The sequence below is a fragment of the Stegodyphus dumicola genome, chromosome 7, assembly GCF_044657685.1.
Source record: "Stegodyphus dumicola isolate Sdum_Otavi_A_Nest chromosome 7, ASM4465768v1".
NCBI lineage: Eukaryota > Metazoa > Arthropoda > Arachnida > Araneae > Eresidae > Stegodyphus > Stegodyphus dumicola.
In genome coordinates this window covers 161407153-161428648 of record NC_140774.1, presented here as the reverse complement: position 1 = coordinate 161428648, position 21496 = coordinate 161407153, and the positions used below count along the sequence as shown (strand labels likewise).

General features: G+C 34.3%; 1 protein-coding gene across 1 annotated transcript; it reads right to left on the bottom strand.

The window, feature by feature from the left end:
• Positions 1 to 603: 603 nt before the first annotated feature.
• Sym (symplekin scaffold protein) lies at positions 604 to 17579 on the bottom strand. Its single transcript, XM_035355273.2, has 3 exons — positions 17429 to 17579; positions 13951 to 14116; positions 604 to 6572 (listed from the first exon to the last, which is right to left on the bottom strand). Exons 2-3 carry the CDS (start codon positions 14081 to 14083, stop codon positions 3253 to 3255), a joined length of 3453 nt encoding a protein of 1150 aa, XP_035211164.2. The 5' UTR covers positions 14084 to 14116; positions 17429 to 17579; the 3' UTR covers positions 604 to 3252.
• Between the last annotated feature and the right edge of the window lie 3917 nt (positions 17580 to 21496).

Here is a 21496-nt window from a genome sequence, read left to right as displayed (position 1 = left end):
TGGAAACTGATAAGAAATCTGAAAATACAAAAATCTAATGAATTTACAAAAATTCAAATCTGAAGTTGCATCATGCTCATGCAAAATGGGGTACCATCAAAATGCTAAAAGAGGAAGACCTAGTAATACTTCAATAGAACAAATGTTTCAGACTAAAAGATGCAATCCGTTCCATGTAAAGTCTTGTAATTTACAGCACTGCTGCAACAAACAAAAAAATGACTGAAATTCAATTTAAAAAAAAAAAAAAAAATTTTCCCCTTTTATTGCTACTTGAGAACTAGCTGATGTAGTTTTTTTCACAGAAATTAAAAAAATTGGGAAGTTAAGGGTTAAAGTTGGCTGTACAAAAACAGAGATTAGCACTGGCTCAAGCATAGATTTAGACTACTATATTTTCAAAAAGGCAGCTAAGTTCTTTTCAATACAAACGGAACAATATGTACTTAATAATTGATATTAAGGATTAGTGCCCTACCATGTTTAGGTATATCAAGTGGTAAAATTTTTATGGCACACATGATCAATGACATGCAACAAATTATGTATGCATATCTGCTTTCCTAATTAAAAAATATGACACAATAAAAATAAAGTCAACTGTTTCACATAAAAATATTTATTATCCACAAAAAAAGAAGAAAGGTTGAAGTACCTAAACATATGACAAATCAAGACAAGTTTCATGGCTATCTGAATGAATACATTATATGAATTTAGAAAAAATGGAATGACTTTTCCAACAAAGAAAATAAGCAATATACACTCATGTCCAAAATTATCTTTACATACCCAAAAATGATGATATTCAATGAAATATCGAATCAATGTGATCCGTATTTGCAGGGAATGTGTGAAAACCAAGCCTAATTAGCATTATCCAATCAAAAGTAATCAAACGGTTTGTGATATGCAAATCTCGACGTTACGTCATCCAAGGGTGAATCAAGCGCTTTGCGCAAACTGAATATTTGAGTGAATTTCTGCAACATAGCGTTTGATTTCAGTGTGTAGGGACTCAAAGCGGTTTGTTATGGCTTCGAAGTATCATTTGGAAGAATCTGTAAAGTGGCGAATTATCGGCCGTTTAGAAGCAGGGCAGTCAATCATGGAAACAGCCACATGTCTGAATATTTCAAGACAGACAGTCTCTAAGCTATGGAAACAGTTTCAAAATGATGGAAGTGATGTAAGGAGGCCTGGACAAGGTCAGAAACGAATGACAACTGCTTCTGAAGATCGGTATCTGGCATTAACTGCCCGTCGTAACAGAAAGGCTACTGCTCGCCAGTTAAGTTCAGAGCTTGCAGCCGCCACTGGAACTGTTGCATCACGGCAAACAATATACAGAAGGCTTAATGAAAAAGGCCTTTATGCCAGAAAGCCAAGGGTATGTGTTTTACTGTCTTCACAGAAAAAAAGGGATCGCTTTAATTGGTGCAAAGAACATCAAAACTGGACTGAACATCAATGGTCCCATGTTCTCTTTACTGATGAGTCGCGGTTTAGTTTAACTGGTGATTCTAAATGTGTTTACATCTGGAGGGAGTCAGGAACACGAAATGATCCCTCGAACATTGTGGAACGTGACCGTTTCGGTAGTGGAGGTGTGATGGTATGGGGTGGAATAATGATCGAAGGACGTACGCCCCTACACGTGTTCAGCAGCGGATCTGTGACAAGCCAGATATATCGGGATGAGGTCTTAGATCCTTATGTAAGACTTTTCAAGGGTGCATATGGACCTGACTTTTTATTTATGGATGATAATGCCCGTCCACATCGAGCAAACCTCGTTGATGAATTCCTTGAAAGTGAAGACATTAAGCGAATACCTTGGCCACCAAACTCTCCTGACCTTAACCCGATAGAGAACTTATGGGACTACCTTGGAAGAGCAATTGCACGTATACATCCTTCTCCTAGAGATGTAAATGCTCTGAAGACGGCATTGCTGGAAGAGTGGAGATTAATTCCCCAAACTGTGGTTAACGTTATTTCCAGCCTTAAAACACGTTGTGATATGTGTGTACAAGTCGGGGGAGATCATATTCCATATTAAATTCGTAAGACTTAATTCTTTTTCTGAATCATTCCTTTTTTTCTTGACTCTCTTTGTCACACTTTATTACCATTTTTATTGTTTCATGCTACAATTTTATATCATATGAGGTGATCTTCAATTTTTTCTTTTGCATTTATGTGTCATCATGTTATGTATGATTCCACGAAAATTCATTAAATTATAAGTCATAGTCTCTGAGAAATCCGTGAATTTATGCATGTAAACATAATTTTGGACATGAGTGTATTTCATATAGGCATAACTAACTACCTTCAATTTTTTTGAAAAGGGAAATGTCATTCTATTTTAAGGTTTGTAATGTAAGTATTAACACTTTAAATCACAGGATACACAACAGCTTCTCAGACAAAACTTATATTCATGTAAAATGTCTACTTTAAATTCAGAATGTGCATACATCTGCAAGAACAGCACTTTTATATACCATAATGCCATACTTATAAACTACCAGACCTTCATTGTAACATTTTATTTAAGATACCAATTGTTATGCTTTGTCCTTCAAGTTTTAAGAAAGATCAAAACATTTCTATGACATTTCCATTTTATTAAATCACGTAAAAAATATTTCAACAGCATTATCACATTTTAAATCTCAGTTTAGCACATACAATTAAGTGATTTAAACCTTAACTACATACATTAACACTACAATTAGAAACTGCAAAACTAATGCTAAAATCTTTCTTTTGAAAGATAATAAATATGCTATGTTAGATGGTTTAAGGACAATTGCCTGCCTGCATAATATATTTAACTAATCCTTCAGTAAGAGTAGGTATCAAAGATATTTTTCTTCATTAATTAAATAGACTGTCTACCTCACCATATTGTCGACTAGGATTTAAGAGTCAATAGCAGTATTTTATTTTCCATATCTAAATTATGACCTAATATCAAAGCTATATAATTTCAAATAAAGCAAGCCCATTTGTAAAAACGTACTTTTAATGACACATAAATGATACTTTATAAATAACAACTAACAGGGAAAAATCCCCATGGAAATACTTTTGAATATAACACATTTAACTGAGAAATAGATATCAAAAACACATTCTAAAAACAAGACCAGTAATTATGGTGATTTACAAATTTAGAGAATATGCACAACAGATATAAACTTGTATGTTATTTTACATGAAAAAATACGATTTCATAAAATATTATGGCATATCTTGTCCAGGAGGTAATGGTTCATTTAATCGATCACCAAGATCTTGTGAATGTGTTTCTGGTTCTGATTTATCAGCATCTGGTTTGAAAACTGCAATAACATCCATAATAGCTTGAGGAATGTGAGCTTTTTGATGTTCAGTGAAAGTTTCAACATGCTGGCACAAGGGATCGCGCAGATCAGGGCACGACTGCAAAACTTCTTCTAACTGAGGTGGAGGTAACTGCAATAATACTTGAAAGGACTGTGGTTTTGTTCGCTGACAACATTTAATGAAACCTTCCCATATCCTCTTTTGCTTCCAAACTTGTTTCACTATTAGTCGTTGCAGAATATTTGTAACAAAACCCAGAAGATGAGGATAATTAGCAAGAGACTGAATAACTGTTCTCATCAACAAAATTGGAAGAGGATTTTGGTCCATTAATTGCTGCATTACCATAGCTAAAACTACCTGTGTATAAACATTTTTTTCTTCGAAACATAATGAAGTAGCTTTGATAATTATTTTAAGATTACATTTTGCAGGATCAATATTATGGAGTGCTACTAGCAATTCAGCAGGTGAAAGAGGACTTGCAAAATTACTTCCCAGAAGACGATGAAATACTTCTTTAACCACTGTAGGATTGAGTTTAATAAGCTCTGGCAAAGCAGCTATAACTTCACGTTTAGTGAGACCATTAATTATTGGAATAAGGAAGCGCACATCAGGTACCCTCTTGTGATATAGGTCACGAACACGAGCTACAAGTTCAGATGATGGAGGAGCTTTGTCGGTAAGGATGTGGATTATTCTGGTAACTAAAGTTTCAGCCCCTTTTGGACATTTTTCAACAAACAGTAACAATTCTGGAGATGACATACTCATCCCTTTAACAGGAGCTTCTAAAGCTCGAAGAATTGTTCTTTTTACATCAGCTGTAGTTTCAACATAAACAGTTCCCAGATCATGAATTAAATGATGATTAATTGGCAATAATGCCAAATACAAGTGTAAACATACTTTTGTCAAATCCTCTGACCATATAACAGGTGGCTGACTGAACATTATAAAATCAGAACTTGGTGGAGTTGGATTAAGTAAAAATTTAAGACTTCTTAAGGCAAAAGCTTCAATAAAAGACTTCATATGCCCACTCTTATGAAGCTCTACTGCAGTATCTACAGCTTTTGAACGTACTTCAGATGATTCATGCAAAGTAAGATCACATATAACACTCAGAAATAATAACTTTTTTGGTGGCCTCCTAACTGTCATGCCTTTAGCTATCTGAAGAGCTTGGTTGGTAGCTGTTTCATCAGTACATATAACTTTAAGAGATTCTATCATTCCATCAGTAATAAATGGAGGATCTATGAAGAATCTGCTAAAAAGGATATTGTTCTGTTCATCATTTTCTAAAATTCCACTAAGAAGCTCATTCACCGTTTCATCATATTTCTCAATAGGGCCTTCTACAGATCCTTCAAACCCCCTGTAAGCAGCATATTCTTGATAAAACCAACTAAAGGCCAACTCTAATCGACCACGAGGATTTTCAAGAATGTGATTTTTTAAATCAGTGCTAAGGTCACCCCTAAATTGTGTAGCCAGTGTGGTAAGAATTTTTGTTCGCATAGCAGTAGCTCCTCTTTTATTTACACTTCTTTCTGCATTTAAAATTCGCTCATATGCACCTCTACAAAACTTGTTAGCATCTTCTTCATTCAAGGGCTTAGTAATAGCTTGGAAATCAAGCTTTTTTGAAAATTTAGATGTTTTTACTAGTGAGCCACTAGGCATTAGAACAAGACCAGGCTTCTTAGGCTTAATGTCAGTCATTCGACCTACAACTGTTTGTATCTGCTTTGCAGTAGAATCATCATCTTCATCATCATCGCTTTCTTGTTTTATATTATCAGTATCCATCTTCACTTCCTCAACACCTTTTCCAAGACCAGCAATAGTTAACTGCGTAGCCAAAAGTCGAGCTAAATGGCGTATTTGAGGTTCTGTCCCAGCAGCAGCAATAGGTGTATAAGTGGACTGAAAGTGAGCAGGCATTGCTTCAGGCAGACTTAACATGCTAACAAGAACTAAATCTGCAACATTTGTATTGCTGAATTTTGGAACTAAATCTTCTGCAGTAATATCAATCGCAGTATTTTTTGCTTTTAAGCTTCTTTCTGCTTTTGCGGATTCAACTTTTGAGCTCGCAGAATCATCTTCTGTTTTTATTCTTTTGTTCCATCCTTCCGTTTCTTTAGGTGCAATAGAACGTTTTTTATTTACTTCCACAGTGGGAAAACATTTACTTATTTGCTGTGGTGTTGCACCTAAATCAGAAAGCATAATAGATATACGCGCATGAAATTCTACAGCACCAGGATGTTTTACCAATGTCCATAATTGTAATTTTAAATTTTTTCTGACACTACTAACTTGAGACTGACTTAATGTTGGTGGTAAATTTGCATGCAAAGATTCAAAGGCTTGCAAAACTTTTGGGAAAAACTCAAATCTTTTCTTTCCTATAGTTGTCAGAACTTGCATACAAGCCATCAAATTATAGCTTGAGACATGAGAAGCACCATGAAAATCTATAATTCTTTGAAAAATTTCTTTTGCTTCTTCTTCCATTTTCTTCGGGCGAAATATTTTTAATATGACAGGAATGTCATTTAAAGACAAATCAAGATTTTTAGGATCTGCATACTGGTCCTTAAAAGTTTGTGTAATTACTACTGCTTCCATAAACTTGATAGTTAAAGCTCGGACACCTTCATTATCAGATTCAAGCAATGAAAAAATCTGTGTTTTAAGCTGTGTTATAGATGCCCAAGTAGCTTCCATTACTTCATCGACACTTTTTGCATTGCATAACCATCTGATGGCTACAGGATACAGCTGGGTTGTTGTCTGTATTACTTTCTTCTGGACATTTACAGAACTATCATGAAGCATCATGTTTAAATTGCCAACAACTTTTGGAAGAATCTGTGGATCTTTCTTGCAAGCTTCTTCAATGAATTGCACAACAAAACGACGGACTTCAGGATTTTGATCATGCTGAAAACTCACAACTTCATCAAGAAAGTTATCCAAAAGCTTTGGCTCTTTATGAATAATGAGCTCTTGAACAATGAGCAAATTTTTTAATGTTGCACCTTCTTCTTTAGGAACAATGGCATCATTTAAAAGCTGAACTACTCTATCAGTAGTTACAGTTTCTTGAACAGTCTCCTCTTCTACAAAGAACTGCGCTGCAGTACTGCGACGGCATTCAACTGCTTTCTTTTTGGATTTCTGGGAGGATTCACCTTCAGCTGAAAAGATGAGTTAAACACCTTAAGAAGATTGAAGCTCACATGGTATACACAGAGGCCTACAAAAGTCCTGTAATGTATACCACGTTATGCTTCTCAGCTTCTTTTAAGAAATGTTCCACAAAGTTCTTGATTAGTACAAAAGGCCCAGTTAAATTTTAAGAAAATGCTTGTAAAAATTCATTAAAATTCATATTTCAGATACATGCAAGACTTTTGATGGCCACTGTTACATTTTATAACATACAAAACAACCAATCTAAATTTACAGCAAAGTTAAATTATTAAAGTTCACTTTTCATAAAAATATTATAAAATATCACATGTGTAATCCAATGTGATTTTTCCTTTCTTGATGCACGTTACTGACATTTCAGACAGAAAGAACATGTCATTTGTCCATGAATAAAAGATATTCTTGCAAACTATATATTCACTTCAGTATAATTAAAACAGAAAAGTGCAGGTATGAAAACAAAAAGAATATAAGGTAAATTACTCTGAACACTGTCGACTGCAGTTAAAATTTTACTTAAATAGGAACACTGATTTGAATCTAGCATGCAAATGTGTATGAAGACAAAATTAAGATATAATTTTAAATGCTATTTCATTATGTTTCACCAGTGTTACTAGCATCAATTTTGGAACTCATATGTCTTCTTATACTGCTGTAATTGAGATACCTATAGATTTCAGCAGTTAATAAATAATAATAATAAATTGTATCAACCACACGCCGAGAATGTTTTACATGGAATGAAGACAAATATATCCATATTACAACAGCAGCTTTACTCCTGCTTCAAAAAGTTACAAAAAAAAGGGGGGAGGAAAGTACTTGAGGATTATTACAAAATTTGGTGGCTTCTAACTAAGGTCTAGTAAATATCCCCAGATTTTGTGCCAAACTATGGCAACCATAGCAGTAATAATCCTTTCAGTCATACAATGTTGCCATTTTTGTATGTGCTTCTTTTATTGCATTTCAAATTCCAAGTTTTTTAAAAATAAATCATGATATTTTGTACCTTAGTTTTAAAATATCTGGCTGTAGAAGTAATATTTCTACAGGAATACAGAATTTTGCTGCAAAATCTCTGAGGCATAGTGGCCAACTTAAAAATGGGAGGTCTTCATGTTGCACTGCAACACCATTTCAAAGGAACTCCATACTGACTATTCATCTAATTTATAATGCATGGTTCAGGTTATTGAACATTTTGTAATTCAGTTCTGATGTAAATATGTTTTATCACAAAAAGTATGCACTCAGAAGAAAACGAACTATCACAAAAAAAAAAAAAAAAAAAAAAAAAAACTCAACATATATGTAGCGTACGAGACGATAAACAAATGACTTCAAATTCAGAACAAAAGTTTGTTTTATTAAGAAGTTACAGCATAAAAAGGTTACAAATCAGTAAGTAGTAGAGCCACCTTTTGCAGCTATACAAGCCGAAACATACATGGTGTGGCACAGAATCAAATAGGTCAACTAGAACACACCCTGTGGAAGATCATGCCAGCCTTTGCAATGGGCACTTAATTCATCAATATTCCAGAATGGCTGCAGTTGCCTTCCAAGCATATCCCAAAATGTGCTCTATTGGCCAGAAGTCTGGTGACCTGGCAGGTCACAGGAATATGCCATATCCTTCAAGACACTGTTGGGAGAGTCGTGCAGTATGTGGACAAGCATTGTCTTACTCATAAACGGAACCTGGACGACTTGCACAGGCAGTACAACCGGCATTAAAATATCGACGAAGTAACTACGAGCAGTCACAGTGCCTTGAGGGATGACTAGAGTTGATTGTGTATCAGAACAAATCACTCCCCATACTACGAATGCCGCTTGATAACATATGCCAGATTTAACCGCTGGCCTGGTTGCCTCCACATGTGTGTGCATTGGTCAATCAGCATAGAGACTACATCAGGATTCATCGAAGATCACACTCCAGCTTGCCCGAGTTTAGCAAACATCCAACCGACACTACATATGATGCAAGGTCAGTGAGAGGTGTCTTAACGGACATCGGCAGCATATACCAGCGTCAGCCAGTCGTCTCTTAATAGTTTCCTTTGATACCACCAGATGGCTGGATGGAGGAAAATGATGTTGAATTGATGCTAACAATGTTGGTATGAAGTGGCCATTTTTAGATTGTGCAATCCTTGCACTCACGTATGTTCCTGGTCCGCAATGGTAGACTATCCCTTCCGTGATTCGTTGTCGCCAACATCCAGCAATTACCATATTGCTCCGACCAAGGTAATGGCTGATACACCTGCTTCTCTGAGGCCTACTATTTGCCCCTTTCTCAAAGTCTGACAATTGTCCGTACTGCCACTGGTTACATCTCTAGGGATAATAATGTCCATCTAAGTCGACAGACTTGTTTGAATAGCTCTACAGCACAAGCTATCATGTTTTTAAACATTCCCAGCAGCATACATTCTTGTCCCACTGGCAATGAAATTGTTTTCTGATTGTGGCTCGATTTCTTTTGGGTGCACATATTTTTTGTGACAGTGTATACTTTTTGCGACATAATTGGATATTGCGAGTTTTATGTTTTTTTGGCCAACTTCATTTTAAGACTTTTATACTGAGAAAATCTTGAATAACGAAGGAAAGATTTTGTTCGGTTTGGTTTATTAGGTTACGGCAAAGGACTCGGGGGCTATCTGCCTTAAGGGAGGGATGCCTTCATGGAGGACTTTTTAAGGAAAACTGGCTCGTAGACACATTACACATAGGGAAAACCACGAAAACACCCATGCAGCCAGCCCGTTCGGGGGATTTGAACCTCGGACCGAACTACCAGTGTTCAGCGACATTACCGCTTGGCTGTTGGTGGACCCAATTTTGTTTGGAAAAGTACTTTTAAGTATGATGAAAATAATAATTAAAGTACATAGTGCAGCAGTATTCAAACTATGGGTAGCGAATATTTATAATAGAATCATAAAGTAGATAAAAATCCGAATCAATGGTATATAGCTAAGGATCGAAATATATTACTCCATAAAGTTTGAACACCACTAAAAAAGTATTTTATGTAAATAAATTTAGTAGACTTATGAACTGAAGTAAACAAAAACAATCGAATAACCCCTTAACTGCTGCGGCTGTATATATACGCCCTTCAGAAATGCTTTCATTTGCTTTGCGCTGCTACCAGTAAAATTATCCTCAAAGCTTTGGAATGTAACACTACAATGACAGTATGCAAAGGATATTTCAGAGAAGGGGGGATGTTTCCGAAACAATGGAAGTAGTGACTGCACATTGCGCAATTACTGGTCGTGCTTCTGTTTGAGCAAAATGTATTTTTTTAATTATCTGTCTTCTGTTTTCGTTAACTGTTTGTAGTAGGTGCTTTTTAAAAATATGCCTGACAACGATGACTAATGACTGTGAAGTTATTGCTAGTGTTTCTGTTTGAGTAAAACATTTTTTGATTCTGTGTCTTCCGTTTTAAACCTGATGTTATACTGGTCAAATAAATGATCGAAACTCCATTTTTGGGGATCTTTTTTTATTATACTTTTTCTCTAAACATGAAACTTTTGTATTTTCCTTTTTTTGTGAAAGTAAACAGTTTTAGGCAATAAAACTTGCACTTTATTTCCTTCCTAATACATCACATAATTATGTGTGCCTCTGTAAAAAACGGTGGCCCTGGGGAATAATATCTTGCATGTTTTCTGCGGCAATTAAGGAGTTAAACACTGATTGAATCTTCATATAAAATTCTACAACAGATTAAGACAACTCAGATGAAATTTAATAACAAAGATCTGTATTTTTTCTGTTATTGGGACTGGATTCAAAATGTTATGTATGTGTTGACATATAGATGTCTGTACATATGTATGTAGTCTCAACAATAGAAGAGTACACAAGGATCAATAAACTGTAATAACAAACTTTACATAAAATAAAATTTAGCCTGAAAATTGTTTGAGGTGGGAGAAATAGAATTTTCTCCAATTTAAGTTTCATAATTAACTAAATTCCATTTATTGCTGGAAAACATTTTTCTTAATAAAGGCTAAAAATCTAAAGCAGGATGATTTCATGATCTGACTATGTACAGGTATGTCAAACACATGGCCTGTGGGATTGCTATTCAAATAGTTGCTAGCGAAGTTCTCAGAAAGCTGCAAATTTGCATTACATGTGATTTCCATGTACAATAGTATATATTACCGTGAACAACTATTCTCGCTTACAAAAAACATGTTTCCAAAGATCCAGTCACTGTGAGAAACATGCCAGACCGAAAATGGTGGATATTAGGAAAAACAACACGAGTTGTTCAACATGCTTACGTACCAGCTATCTTGATAACAGCAAATAAAACTCCCAGATCTTGCATATAAAGTGACTTGACTTGTGACAGGAACCTAATTCTAGTTAAAGAAACCCCAACCTCTAAATGTGATATAACAACAACAAAATCATCTTTCTGATTATTATGGTATTGTATGAATTCAGTCAGATCGTTTAAATCAGGTATATCTTTTGTAGACAGTTCGCTAATTTATAACTGACCATCTTGATATATGAAAAATTGGAAGTGTCCACACATCATTAAGTCCCGGAGGAATTAACCATAAGCATGATTAAGATTACTGAACTACTTACAGTACGATTCTTATGCAAAATAAATTTAGCTAGATAGTCTAAAATTATCTAGTACACATTTTGCCTATTCTGCAATTTTCTTACATTTTTTCGATGAAAAAATTTTGCGAAGTGAAGAAATGCTTTTATTATTTAACAATTCACTAATAAATATATTAATATGAGATTAAAGTTAGCAGCATTTCATTTATTGATGCAAAATAAAATTAAATACGAACATCACTGATTAAACGCCCACAAAATCTTCATAAAAATTCTGCAGATATCTGTAGTAGATTAAGACAATTCAGATGAAATAAAATTTAATACAAAAAATTAAGCTGGAAATCACTAAGTGCTTACAGAAAGGAATTTGCACAGTTTAATTCAAATGATTGCATTTATTGCTCAGAAATATTTTCCTCGGCAATTCTTTAAAAACCAGGAGATTCAGTAATCTACTGGAAGATGTGATGAATAACCAGTTGGTAGCTACACTCCACAATATCCAAATGCAATTACTTTAATTTTTGTGCATGTTATTCGACTTTTCAGCAAGCTTTAAAACACAGAATATATTGCTATGAAAAAAGCCTTTACAAAAAAAAAAAAAAAAAAAAAAGTACTTTTCAAAGATTGAAAATAATTAAACGTATGGGAAAGGTTTAAATTTATAAGATATGTATTTAGGCATTTCATTATTATTTTAAACTAAAATTCAATAGGTTAATGTACTTTTTATAAGCTCTGACATGTTACTCAATTCAGATACAGACAAAATTTTAAATTTTTCTTTCAAATCTAAATCATGAAAAATATCTGTGACAGATCTTTTTGTTTCTATGTGCTCTTTTACAGTTACTGCTTGTAAAAGTTTTCTTTCCATCTTTCTTTGATCAGTTTTAGTATATTTCCTTTAAAAAATACTATAGTTCTTATTTGACGAATTAATAAGCAATATAAAACATCTGTAAAACACATATACCCCTGAAATTAGAGATTTCTTTTGACCCCCCAAAAAACAAAGACAGATGATATAAACTAATCAAAATATCAAATGATCACTGAATGTAGAATTTGCTGCCTCTTCGATTAGCGACAATTTAAAAAAAAAAAAAATTGGCGATAAAACCTTGCTTTTGGTTACTATGATAGTTTTAACTTCCTGATTTTATTTAAATGAAAATAGACTGATGTGTACATGGACAAATTTAAGGCAGTGCACAATGCCTAGTTTGTGCAATTCTAGGATTTTTTTTTAAAGTGAAAACAGATCAATGTGTACATGGACACAGAGTTTGTGCAATTCTTTGATTTCTTTTGGTTTTGTGTTGCGTCCATCTTGAAATTGTCTTCCTGGTGCTGATCTTTGCGTCAGAAAAGAATCGCCAAAAACAAGAGGCACCCAATCGTTAACTTTTACCTATCACATATATTCAGCACAACTAACAGCAGATGATGTCTTGGGCTTTTAAAACAATGTTAAACACTTATGAAATGCAATGTTTGCTTCTGTTGCATGTTCATGAAACTTTTAAAAGTCTGTATATACAATTCATCACAAACATAAAACATTATCTCCTCAATAAATTCATTTCAAAAGAAGGTTAATACTCTCAAATATGAGGTAAAAACCTAAATATGCTAATCAAAGTCCACAACAAAATCTGAACTTTAGATTGACAAATTTATTTAATACTTAGCAACACATGGCTAATTTCATGCATATGAATACTTTAGCTCCAAAGGTATGTCAAAAATGAACTCCTCTGCCAAATGCAATTAACTATACTGATACCAGTGTTTATTCGGTTCTTATACACTTTTTGGGGAAAATGCAGAATCACCCACTGCTTGGCATGTTTTCAAGAATTGCACAAACTCGGTATCCATGTACACAACAACCTATTTTCACTTTAAAAAAATTCTAGAATTGCGTACTCCCTTGACCTTATCCATGTACACATCGATCTATTTTCACTTAAAAAGAAAATCGACAAAAATACAATTCTTCTTACTCTTGTAAAAAAGGCATCAAACAAATAAGTGAGCGATTCTGTCCTTTAACCTATTCTTCTATACACTGTGAAACTTGGCAAGGATACTGCCAAATCTGTGCCAAACAATCCTGGAGATTTCTGAGGAACAGGTGGCATTTTATTAAGTTAGATAATAAGATTCTTTCTTTTGATAGATAATCGAGAGAAATTACCATTACAACTGTAAAAAAAAGGACCTAAGCTTATCTGCCAAAGCAAATTCATTAAAACTTTTACCAATAATTTTAATGGCCGAAACTTTTGAAACTATTCCAGTGCTTGCTGTTAAGGGTAGGTCTTAATTTTTTACCTTCACAGTCAAGTCACCCAAAACACCCGACCATTCAGACATTGGCAGGCTCCCTGAATCATTTCCTACCTACTGCTTTCCTCCTTCACGTCAGTGCATTATTCATTGCTTTGGGGAATTGTTAAATGACATGCTTTTGGAGCGACTAAAAGTAGTTATGTTATTTGAATGCTCGTTCTTTCTATTTTGTTTAATGTCATTGTTTAGCTATTGATGCCAAAGTTGCCACTTTACTTAAGGAGGTTATTGTTAGCACTGTAGCTACTTGTCATAAGGGAAGGAAAGTTTTTGTTTGTCGACATGACTGACAGAAAATGTGAAGTACCATTTATTTAAACATCTTGTCATAAAAATAAGAATTTAAATTTTAAAAATATATATAAAACTTACCATCCGTCCTCCTCTTGAAAACATATTGTTCCATTTGAAAATCTAAATTAGTTGCCCCAATATGGGTTCCAGAAGCTAAGAACTTCGTGACATCTTCATCTTTCAAAGCTAAAGATGGAATACCTCCCGACATCTTGGAGTTGCCTTTTGAGTTACGTCGGCGGACCTAAAAACAACAAAAACTTCTTAAATAAAAAATTTTGCAATTTTCAAAAAGGCAGTGGAAAAATAAAATAATGTGGCTTAGTAGATAACAATATCAGCATCCTAAACAAAAAAAGAAGGGGGGGGGCAAATCAATGGTAATTTTTGAAATTGGTAAAAAATATGGATAAAAATCATAGTACGCAGCACAGCCTCGATGCAATTTAGAAAATTGTTGCCAACACCAAAATGATGCACTTACTGCTCATCATAAATGTCACCAAATCCCATGTGTACCATATAACGGGATTAAACCAAAACATGTTTGGCTTAAGTTTAACAAGTGCCCCACCCCACAATGATATACATTTACAAACATCCATGACTCTGCTGTAATTCACAGGTAAGCCTATAGCAGTGAGCATTAACCACCATCTTACCAAACAGAACACAAATATCATGTAAATTAAAATGCACCCATTCAGCACAGTACATAAGTTTATTTTGTATAAATTCGGGTTATGTAAATGCAACAACAAAACTTATAAGAAATAGTTAGATTTTCGTGAAAAATCCAAATATTTCTCAGTTACTTATTCAATGATTTCCAATTCAAACTAGCACAGAAACATCAATGCTGAATCATAGTAATAATTGTCAATAAATGACAATTGAGATTACTGAGTTACCCTATAAAAATGTCTTAGCCTTTCCAGATTCCCAATGCGAAGTTAATACAGACATAAAAACTGAGCTGATACAATAACGCAGTTTAATTAGTTCCTACGATCACTGATACGACATATAATGAGACCTAATAGAATTTTATTAAGTATGCTCGGGTTTTTGCACACGGTCTCAGCATCTGCCTGCTCAGACATGTAAATTTAATTCTACATGTAATTTTGAATGATAAGCTATAGCAAAGAGAAAAAAAGTAAATGAAGATAGTCTTTTGTACATTAAATACAAACAACACTGGTGCTTCAGAATTAAAGCAGCCAGCTTGATTACTCACCAAAATTACAACAGGAGGCAACCAAACTTCGTAAATATAATACCGATATTTGAATTTTAGACTATTTTGACTGTGATATCAATTCAGCAATTAGCTTTTTTCCTCTAATAATACCCTGATATTTGAATTTCAGACTATTTTGACTGTGATATCAATTCAGCAATTAGCTTTTTTCCTCTAAAATGTTTAACATTTTAATTAATTAGATAAGAAACAGTAACAGTTTGCGCTACATTTTTGTATGTACACAGAAACTTCTGAATCAAGTCCCGGTAACAGAAAAGTACCGTTATTTATGTTCCCCACATTCTGAAGGTTGACATGCTTTTTAATATTCATCAAATTAATTTTAAATGCCATCAAAATTTCGCTGAAACATAGACAGTGCTTGCTTTCGTTTAATACTGACATAGAGTACTAAATGTAAATCAAAAGAATTCACAGCAAGATGCCTCTAGGAAAACTCATTCATCGTCAAATGTAAATTTTTTTTTGCATCCTAACATAGTATTCTAGGTTTGGTACAACTCTGATATACGCCCTAATTTCACCAAATGTGGCGATATGCGTTCTGTTCTGGTTTTTGGCGCGATTGCGTGTTGTATGGCAACCCTGTTGCCGTTGAAAAATCTTTCGCTGGAGTTCGTTGGTTCTCGTCATGCTTTGTGTCTGAGAAGCTTAGGGGGAAAGATTTAATGGTGAAAGTTGTTGAATTGAAGTTTGGCATAATTGTCGTGGCCATCCTGTTGAGGGGCAATGGGTATTTGGAGGTATGGAAAGAAGGTAAGGGAGATTATTTTTAGTGGCTGTGCGTGATAGAAGTAGGGATTTGTGATTATTTGTTATTTTATTTATTTGCGAAGCATAGTATGAATTTTCTGGATAGTGTGTCCGGGTGTCATATAAATACGATAGTGATTACGTGGCGGTATGAAATTGGTATTTCTGCTGTTTGAAAAAGCATTAATGGTAAGTGCATTTTATTTTATTCTTGTTCTTATTTTGTAGAATTTTGTGAATGTTATGTTCATTGTTTTTCTAGTATGAATTTCTGCCATTATTGTTTTTTTGAATTGTTTGAAATTTACTTTAGTTATTTTGTTGATTAGTGCATACCGTCTAAATTGTGCAATTCGTAGATGTTTTTTAAAGTTGAAACAGAACGCGGTGTACATGATATTCTTTGAAATTTATTGTTATGTTAATTTATTAAAGTGAAGTGTGCGTAGTTCGTAAATTCGTTTATTGCCTAAATTGTGCAATTCGCAGATGTTTTTTTAAGTTGAAACAGGATGGTGTGTATATTGTATTCTTTGAAATTTATTGTTATGTTAATTTATTAAAGGGAGGTGTGCGTAGTTCGTTCGTTGCCTAGATTGTGCCACTCGTAGATGTTTTTTTAAGTTAAAACATATCGCTGTGTACATGGACTCAAATCAAATAATTTTGGTTAGAAACTTCACGGTTTTGCTATCTAAATTTTTTGTTTTTGTTTCGGATTTTTAGCTTAAATTGTGTGTTCAAAACGTGGTTTTTGCATTCGCAGAAACAGATTTTTTGGAGACATTTTAGGCTTAAAGTTCGAAATGTAGAAAAAATTTTAGATAGCAATATGGCAGCGTGGAGTTCCTCGCCAAAATTGGTGCCTTGAGGGCGCATATCAGAGTAGTTCCCTAGGTTTTTTCACTGTACATAACTCTTTTAGAGCGCTTTTGAAACACTAAATTACGTACTTTGAGAATCACCAATCACGAGCCAAAATGATTTCTATAAAATGCACGGAATATTAAAATCAGTGAAAAATAAAGATACGTAACAGGTACTATATTCTGCAAAACTTTGTAAATGTTTCCCAAATATCTTAAATTTGGGCACACTTATTGATCAGGAGTCATATAATACTAATTACAAGAACTTTAAATAAAATCATCTTAATTATATAAATGAAATGCTAAAAGAATTTACAAGGCTATGCAAGAATACGTTTTATTGCAATGGCATGATTTCAACACGTGGGTAAAAAATTCTGAAGATTAAAGCGAAATTTGTATAATATTCGCTATACTGAATCATATAAGGTAAAATATATATAGTAACCTAAGCATGATAATAATACGTTATGATTATTACTCATGCCGATTATTAGGCTTACACGTGGAATACTAAAAACATTTACGAATATGTGTAATTTTACATAGGGTAAATTAAATACACATAGTTTATACTACTGGAATGAAAAGAATTTCACAATTAAATCTACAACTGAAATTCATATTAATATTTCAACAATTTAATATTCTAACTTCAGTTACTTACTCTAAAACAATGCCACTGGGAGAAACGCGCACCAATAATCTACGGGGCCGTAAAATCTGCCACAGTGTAAATTACGGAGTTACAGTTATGATGAAAGATTTGTCGAGTGATAACTTTTCAGCGGCAAAAAACTGTAGGTTTCAGGATGTTTGGTATATTTTATTTATTTATTCTTTATTTTAAAACCTTTTCCCACTTTATATCTTTAGGCTATTATTATAAATACTAATACTATTTGAAATGACCACCTTCCTGTGAAACGCACACACACAGATCAGAGCATAATATTTTTGGAGTGACGAAAATGACTCTCAAAATATTTTAAGAAAAATTTTAAAACAAATAGAGAAACAAACATACATTTATGCAGATTTTAGATTACTTAATTTCTTTAAATATAATACAGGCCTCTAATATTTGGTGGCAACAACTTAAAAAGTGATTTGCTGTATAACATTATTTTGGTTTTCGTTGCTATGAGTTACCAGATTGGCAGCATTGAGTTGTAGTAGGCAGGTCGCCACAGTACTCCCACTCCAGTGTTAACGATACCTTACAAATACTTTGGGTTGATGCGAACTCGACCACCTGAGCGTGTTCTTGTCGTAGCATCTGATAAGTCGGAAGTCCTGGTTTCTGTCGAAGGCTTGGAACAGCTTGCACTGAAGTCTGTTGGAGACAAATGCGGATCTTCAGATGGAATTTGTGATGGTGAAGACGCATTCGCTCCAGTGGCTTCTGGTGTCCAGATAAATGCCGGCTTAAGACTGTCGATACTAATGACGACTTTTTTTCGTTGACCAAAATTTTAAAAGTTTTCTCGTTTCGAGCTAACACTTGATGGGGCCCTGAAAATTGTGGTGCGAGAGAAGGCTTTGAAGCATCACATCTGAGAAAAACATGAGATGAGTTTCTAAGTTCTTTATGCACGAACACAGTTTGTTTGCAATGAGCGCTGGCAGGAACTGGTCGACTGTAACAGGATCTACTTTGCATTTAGATGGATTGACTGAATGTACGAAAACTCCAGGCAAACGGAGATTGGTACCATATACCAGTTCGGAAGAAGATGCATTCAGATCCTCTTTTAACGCTGATCGAAGACCTAGAAGTACAGTAGGTAACACATCAGTCCACTGTAATGCAGTGTGGCATCGAATTGATTGTTTTAAGGAGCGACGAAATCTCTCAACTATTCCATTGGAACTTGGATGGTAGGGGCTGGTTCTCACTTTGTAAGTGCCCAAATACTCAGTTAGTGACGTGAAGAGTTGGGACTCGAACTGACGCCCTGGTCAATAGAAATCTGCTCCGGAACTCCAAATCGAGAAATCCAAAAGGTGTAAAATGCCTTTGCCACAGTATCAGGTGAAATATCTACCAAAGGAACGGCTTCGGACCAGCGAGTAAATCGATCAATGCAAATAAGAATATAGGAATATCCATTAGAAGGCGGAAATGGCCCGACCAAGTCGAGGTGCACGTGATTGAAGCGAGGTGATGGCAAATTAAAATTTTTAAATTGGCTGGTAATGTGTCTGGCAATTTTAGACCTTTGGCACTCCAAGCACGGACGTGTTCAGCTGGCCAGGAGAAATTCAAATCATTTTTCCACGGAGCCCATGGTGCTATTGTCGTGTACGACGTGACACAGAAACAAACCCTGTTAGAAGTAAGGAAATGGATAGCAGAAATAAAACACATATGCGTCGATGTGCCTTTCGTCACGGCTGGAAACAAATGTGACTCCCCGTCAAAAGATCGAGTGCCCGATGAAGAGATACTGGCCTTCATCGATGATTTGGTTTCTCAGATATTCATTTGTAAGTGCAAGGACTGGAGAAAATATAAGCAAGGCCTTCGAAGCTCTTACGGGTCTACTCGTGGACAGTATGCATGTGTTTAGCGTATCATAAGGTTGCGCGTTCAAATCACGTCCGAGTCACCAATTATGGTGGTAAAATTTTTTGAGACAGATAATTACACACTGCTTTTAATATAATAATTTAATTTGTATAATAGGCCCTTTTGAACAATAATAAATAAAGCGTAGCTGAACATGCAACTATGATAACAAAAACAGATCGTTAATCATATCAATCTTCTTCGAATCTATATTAACAACAGAAATAAACATTATTTTGTTTTTTTCGTTGCTATGAATTACCAGACTGGCAGCGTTGAGTTCTGGTAGGCAGGTCGCCACAATTAACATTATTTTATTCCCCCTTGCAATGCAGCGCGAAACGAATTTTAAGAGAAAGCTATGCCGGAAAAGTAAAAATACATGTGTACGTGCATTTAACATTGAATAAATGGATATCTATGTAATTTACATTTATATTGAATAAATGTAATTGACTTCTATGTTAGCTGTAACCATAATTCCACACTCATTTTGGTTTTCAGAAATCTCAAGAAGCAGAAATTATTAGAAAGATCTCGCGCGACCAATTGAAGGCTATAAAAAGCCAGAGAGAGAACATTTCAGCTCAGTTGTTTAGTTAGCTGCTGTTTTTCTTGTTGAGATTCGTTGTACTTCCGCGTAAACTGAGATAAATATGATTAACATTTTCTTTAAATGCTCTGTGAATTGCCTTCTGCAGAGCACCCCATCGAACAGGAGATAAGACCATTCCGCAACAATGGGGCAAGAAACAAATTAGTGGCCATTTCGTGGAGCGGAGTTTGAACGATAATAAAAAACCTCTTTTTAAAGCATTCAACATTTCTGCAGTGAGTGGCAACAGTAATGGACTATTCATCAATGGGCGTATCGATGGAGTTCCTTGCAATAGGACCATCGACACTGTTTGAAGAAAGAGCTTTAAAAGTTTATAACTGAAAAAAAAAAAAAAAAGTCTACTTGCAATGAAGATCTGAGCAATGAATTTCGGGAGTAATGAAAAGGACTCCAAAAATAATATTTAGCAGCGATGCGAAATTATTTTTAATAAGTACTGAAAGAGTTATCCAAAATTTTAAACTTATCGAGTTTCCAGGCTGATACCATAATAGACAGAAAATCAATAAAGTGATCTAGGTAACCCGCTACAGCTGAGAGCAAGCAGAGAAACAAAGTCTATTGCACATTGTAGTCTTTCCAACAGAAAATGAGATCAAAGAGGATCTTGCATCCAAATGACACTATTGCTCCTCTTCCCTTTTTTTTTTTTTTTTTGAAATTTAGTGTTTGTCCAAGTAAATTGCTTTTAATAACATCGCATATCCCTTTCCTATGTTTGTATATAAGTATAAACATTACATACTTTAAATCAGGCGTCGAAAACTTCTTTTGGCTTCTGGTAAAAATCAACCAAAATTATTTATTGTTGTGTGTATTCAGGTCAAGGGTATTTATATTTTAGAACAATTTTTCTTAGTGAATTAATACGATAAATTTTAAGGAGAGTATAATTGCAACGCACTTTTAACTTTAAATACAAAAATTAAAATTAAAATTTAATTAAAATTTCAATTCTACTTATTATAAAAACAAACATAACTGAATGAACTTTATTTTTCTTTTCGATATCAGTGGCTTCACTGATGCTAAACTTGTCGCGTCAATTAAGCCAAGTAGTTTATAGTTAGTCATCTTAAGACGAATACAAAAATCTTAATTTTCGGTAGTTAAGCTGCTCCTGTTCTTATTTAAAATAAATTTTATGTGTAAAAATATTTGCTCGCATTTAGAAGTTGAACCGAATGCGGACAAAATAGCATAGCCAGCTTTTGGAATTACGAAATATGTATCGACGTTGCCAAACTTATCGTTTTCTTCTTAAAATAATGTTTCAGTTTTTGTTTTTAAAAGATAAAATGCGTGTTTTTTACTGCAAATTTGTAATAACAAAAATGTCATTATTATTATTATTCTGTACTTTTTTATATATATTCTCTACGTGTTCGTTTCATATTTCTGTTTCATAATTTATTTTTCCATTACATTTTGTTTTATATATTATTTTCGGAACCCAAGTGGGTCATCTGAAATTGTGAGTTAGGGTCGCTCGGTTACCTTCTGATTATTAGTTTCCGAGGCCTGCTTAAATCATTGCATATGTA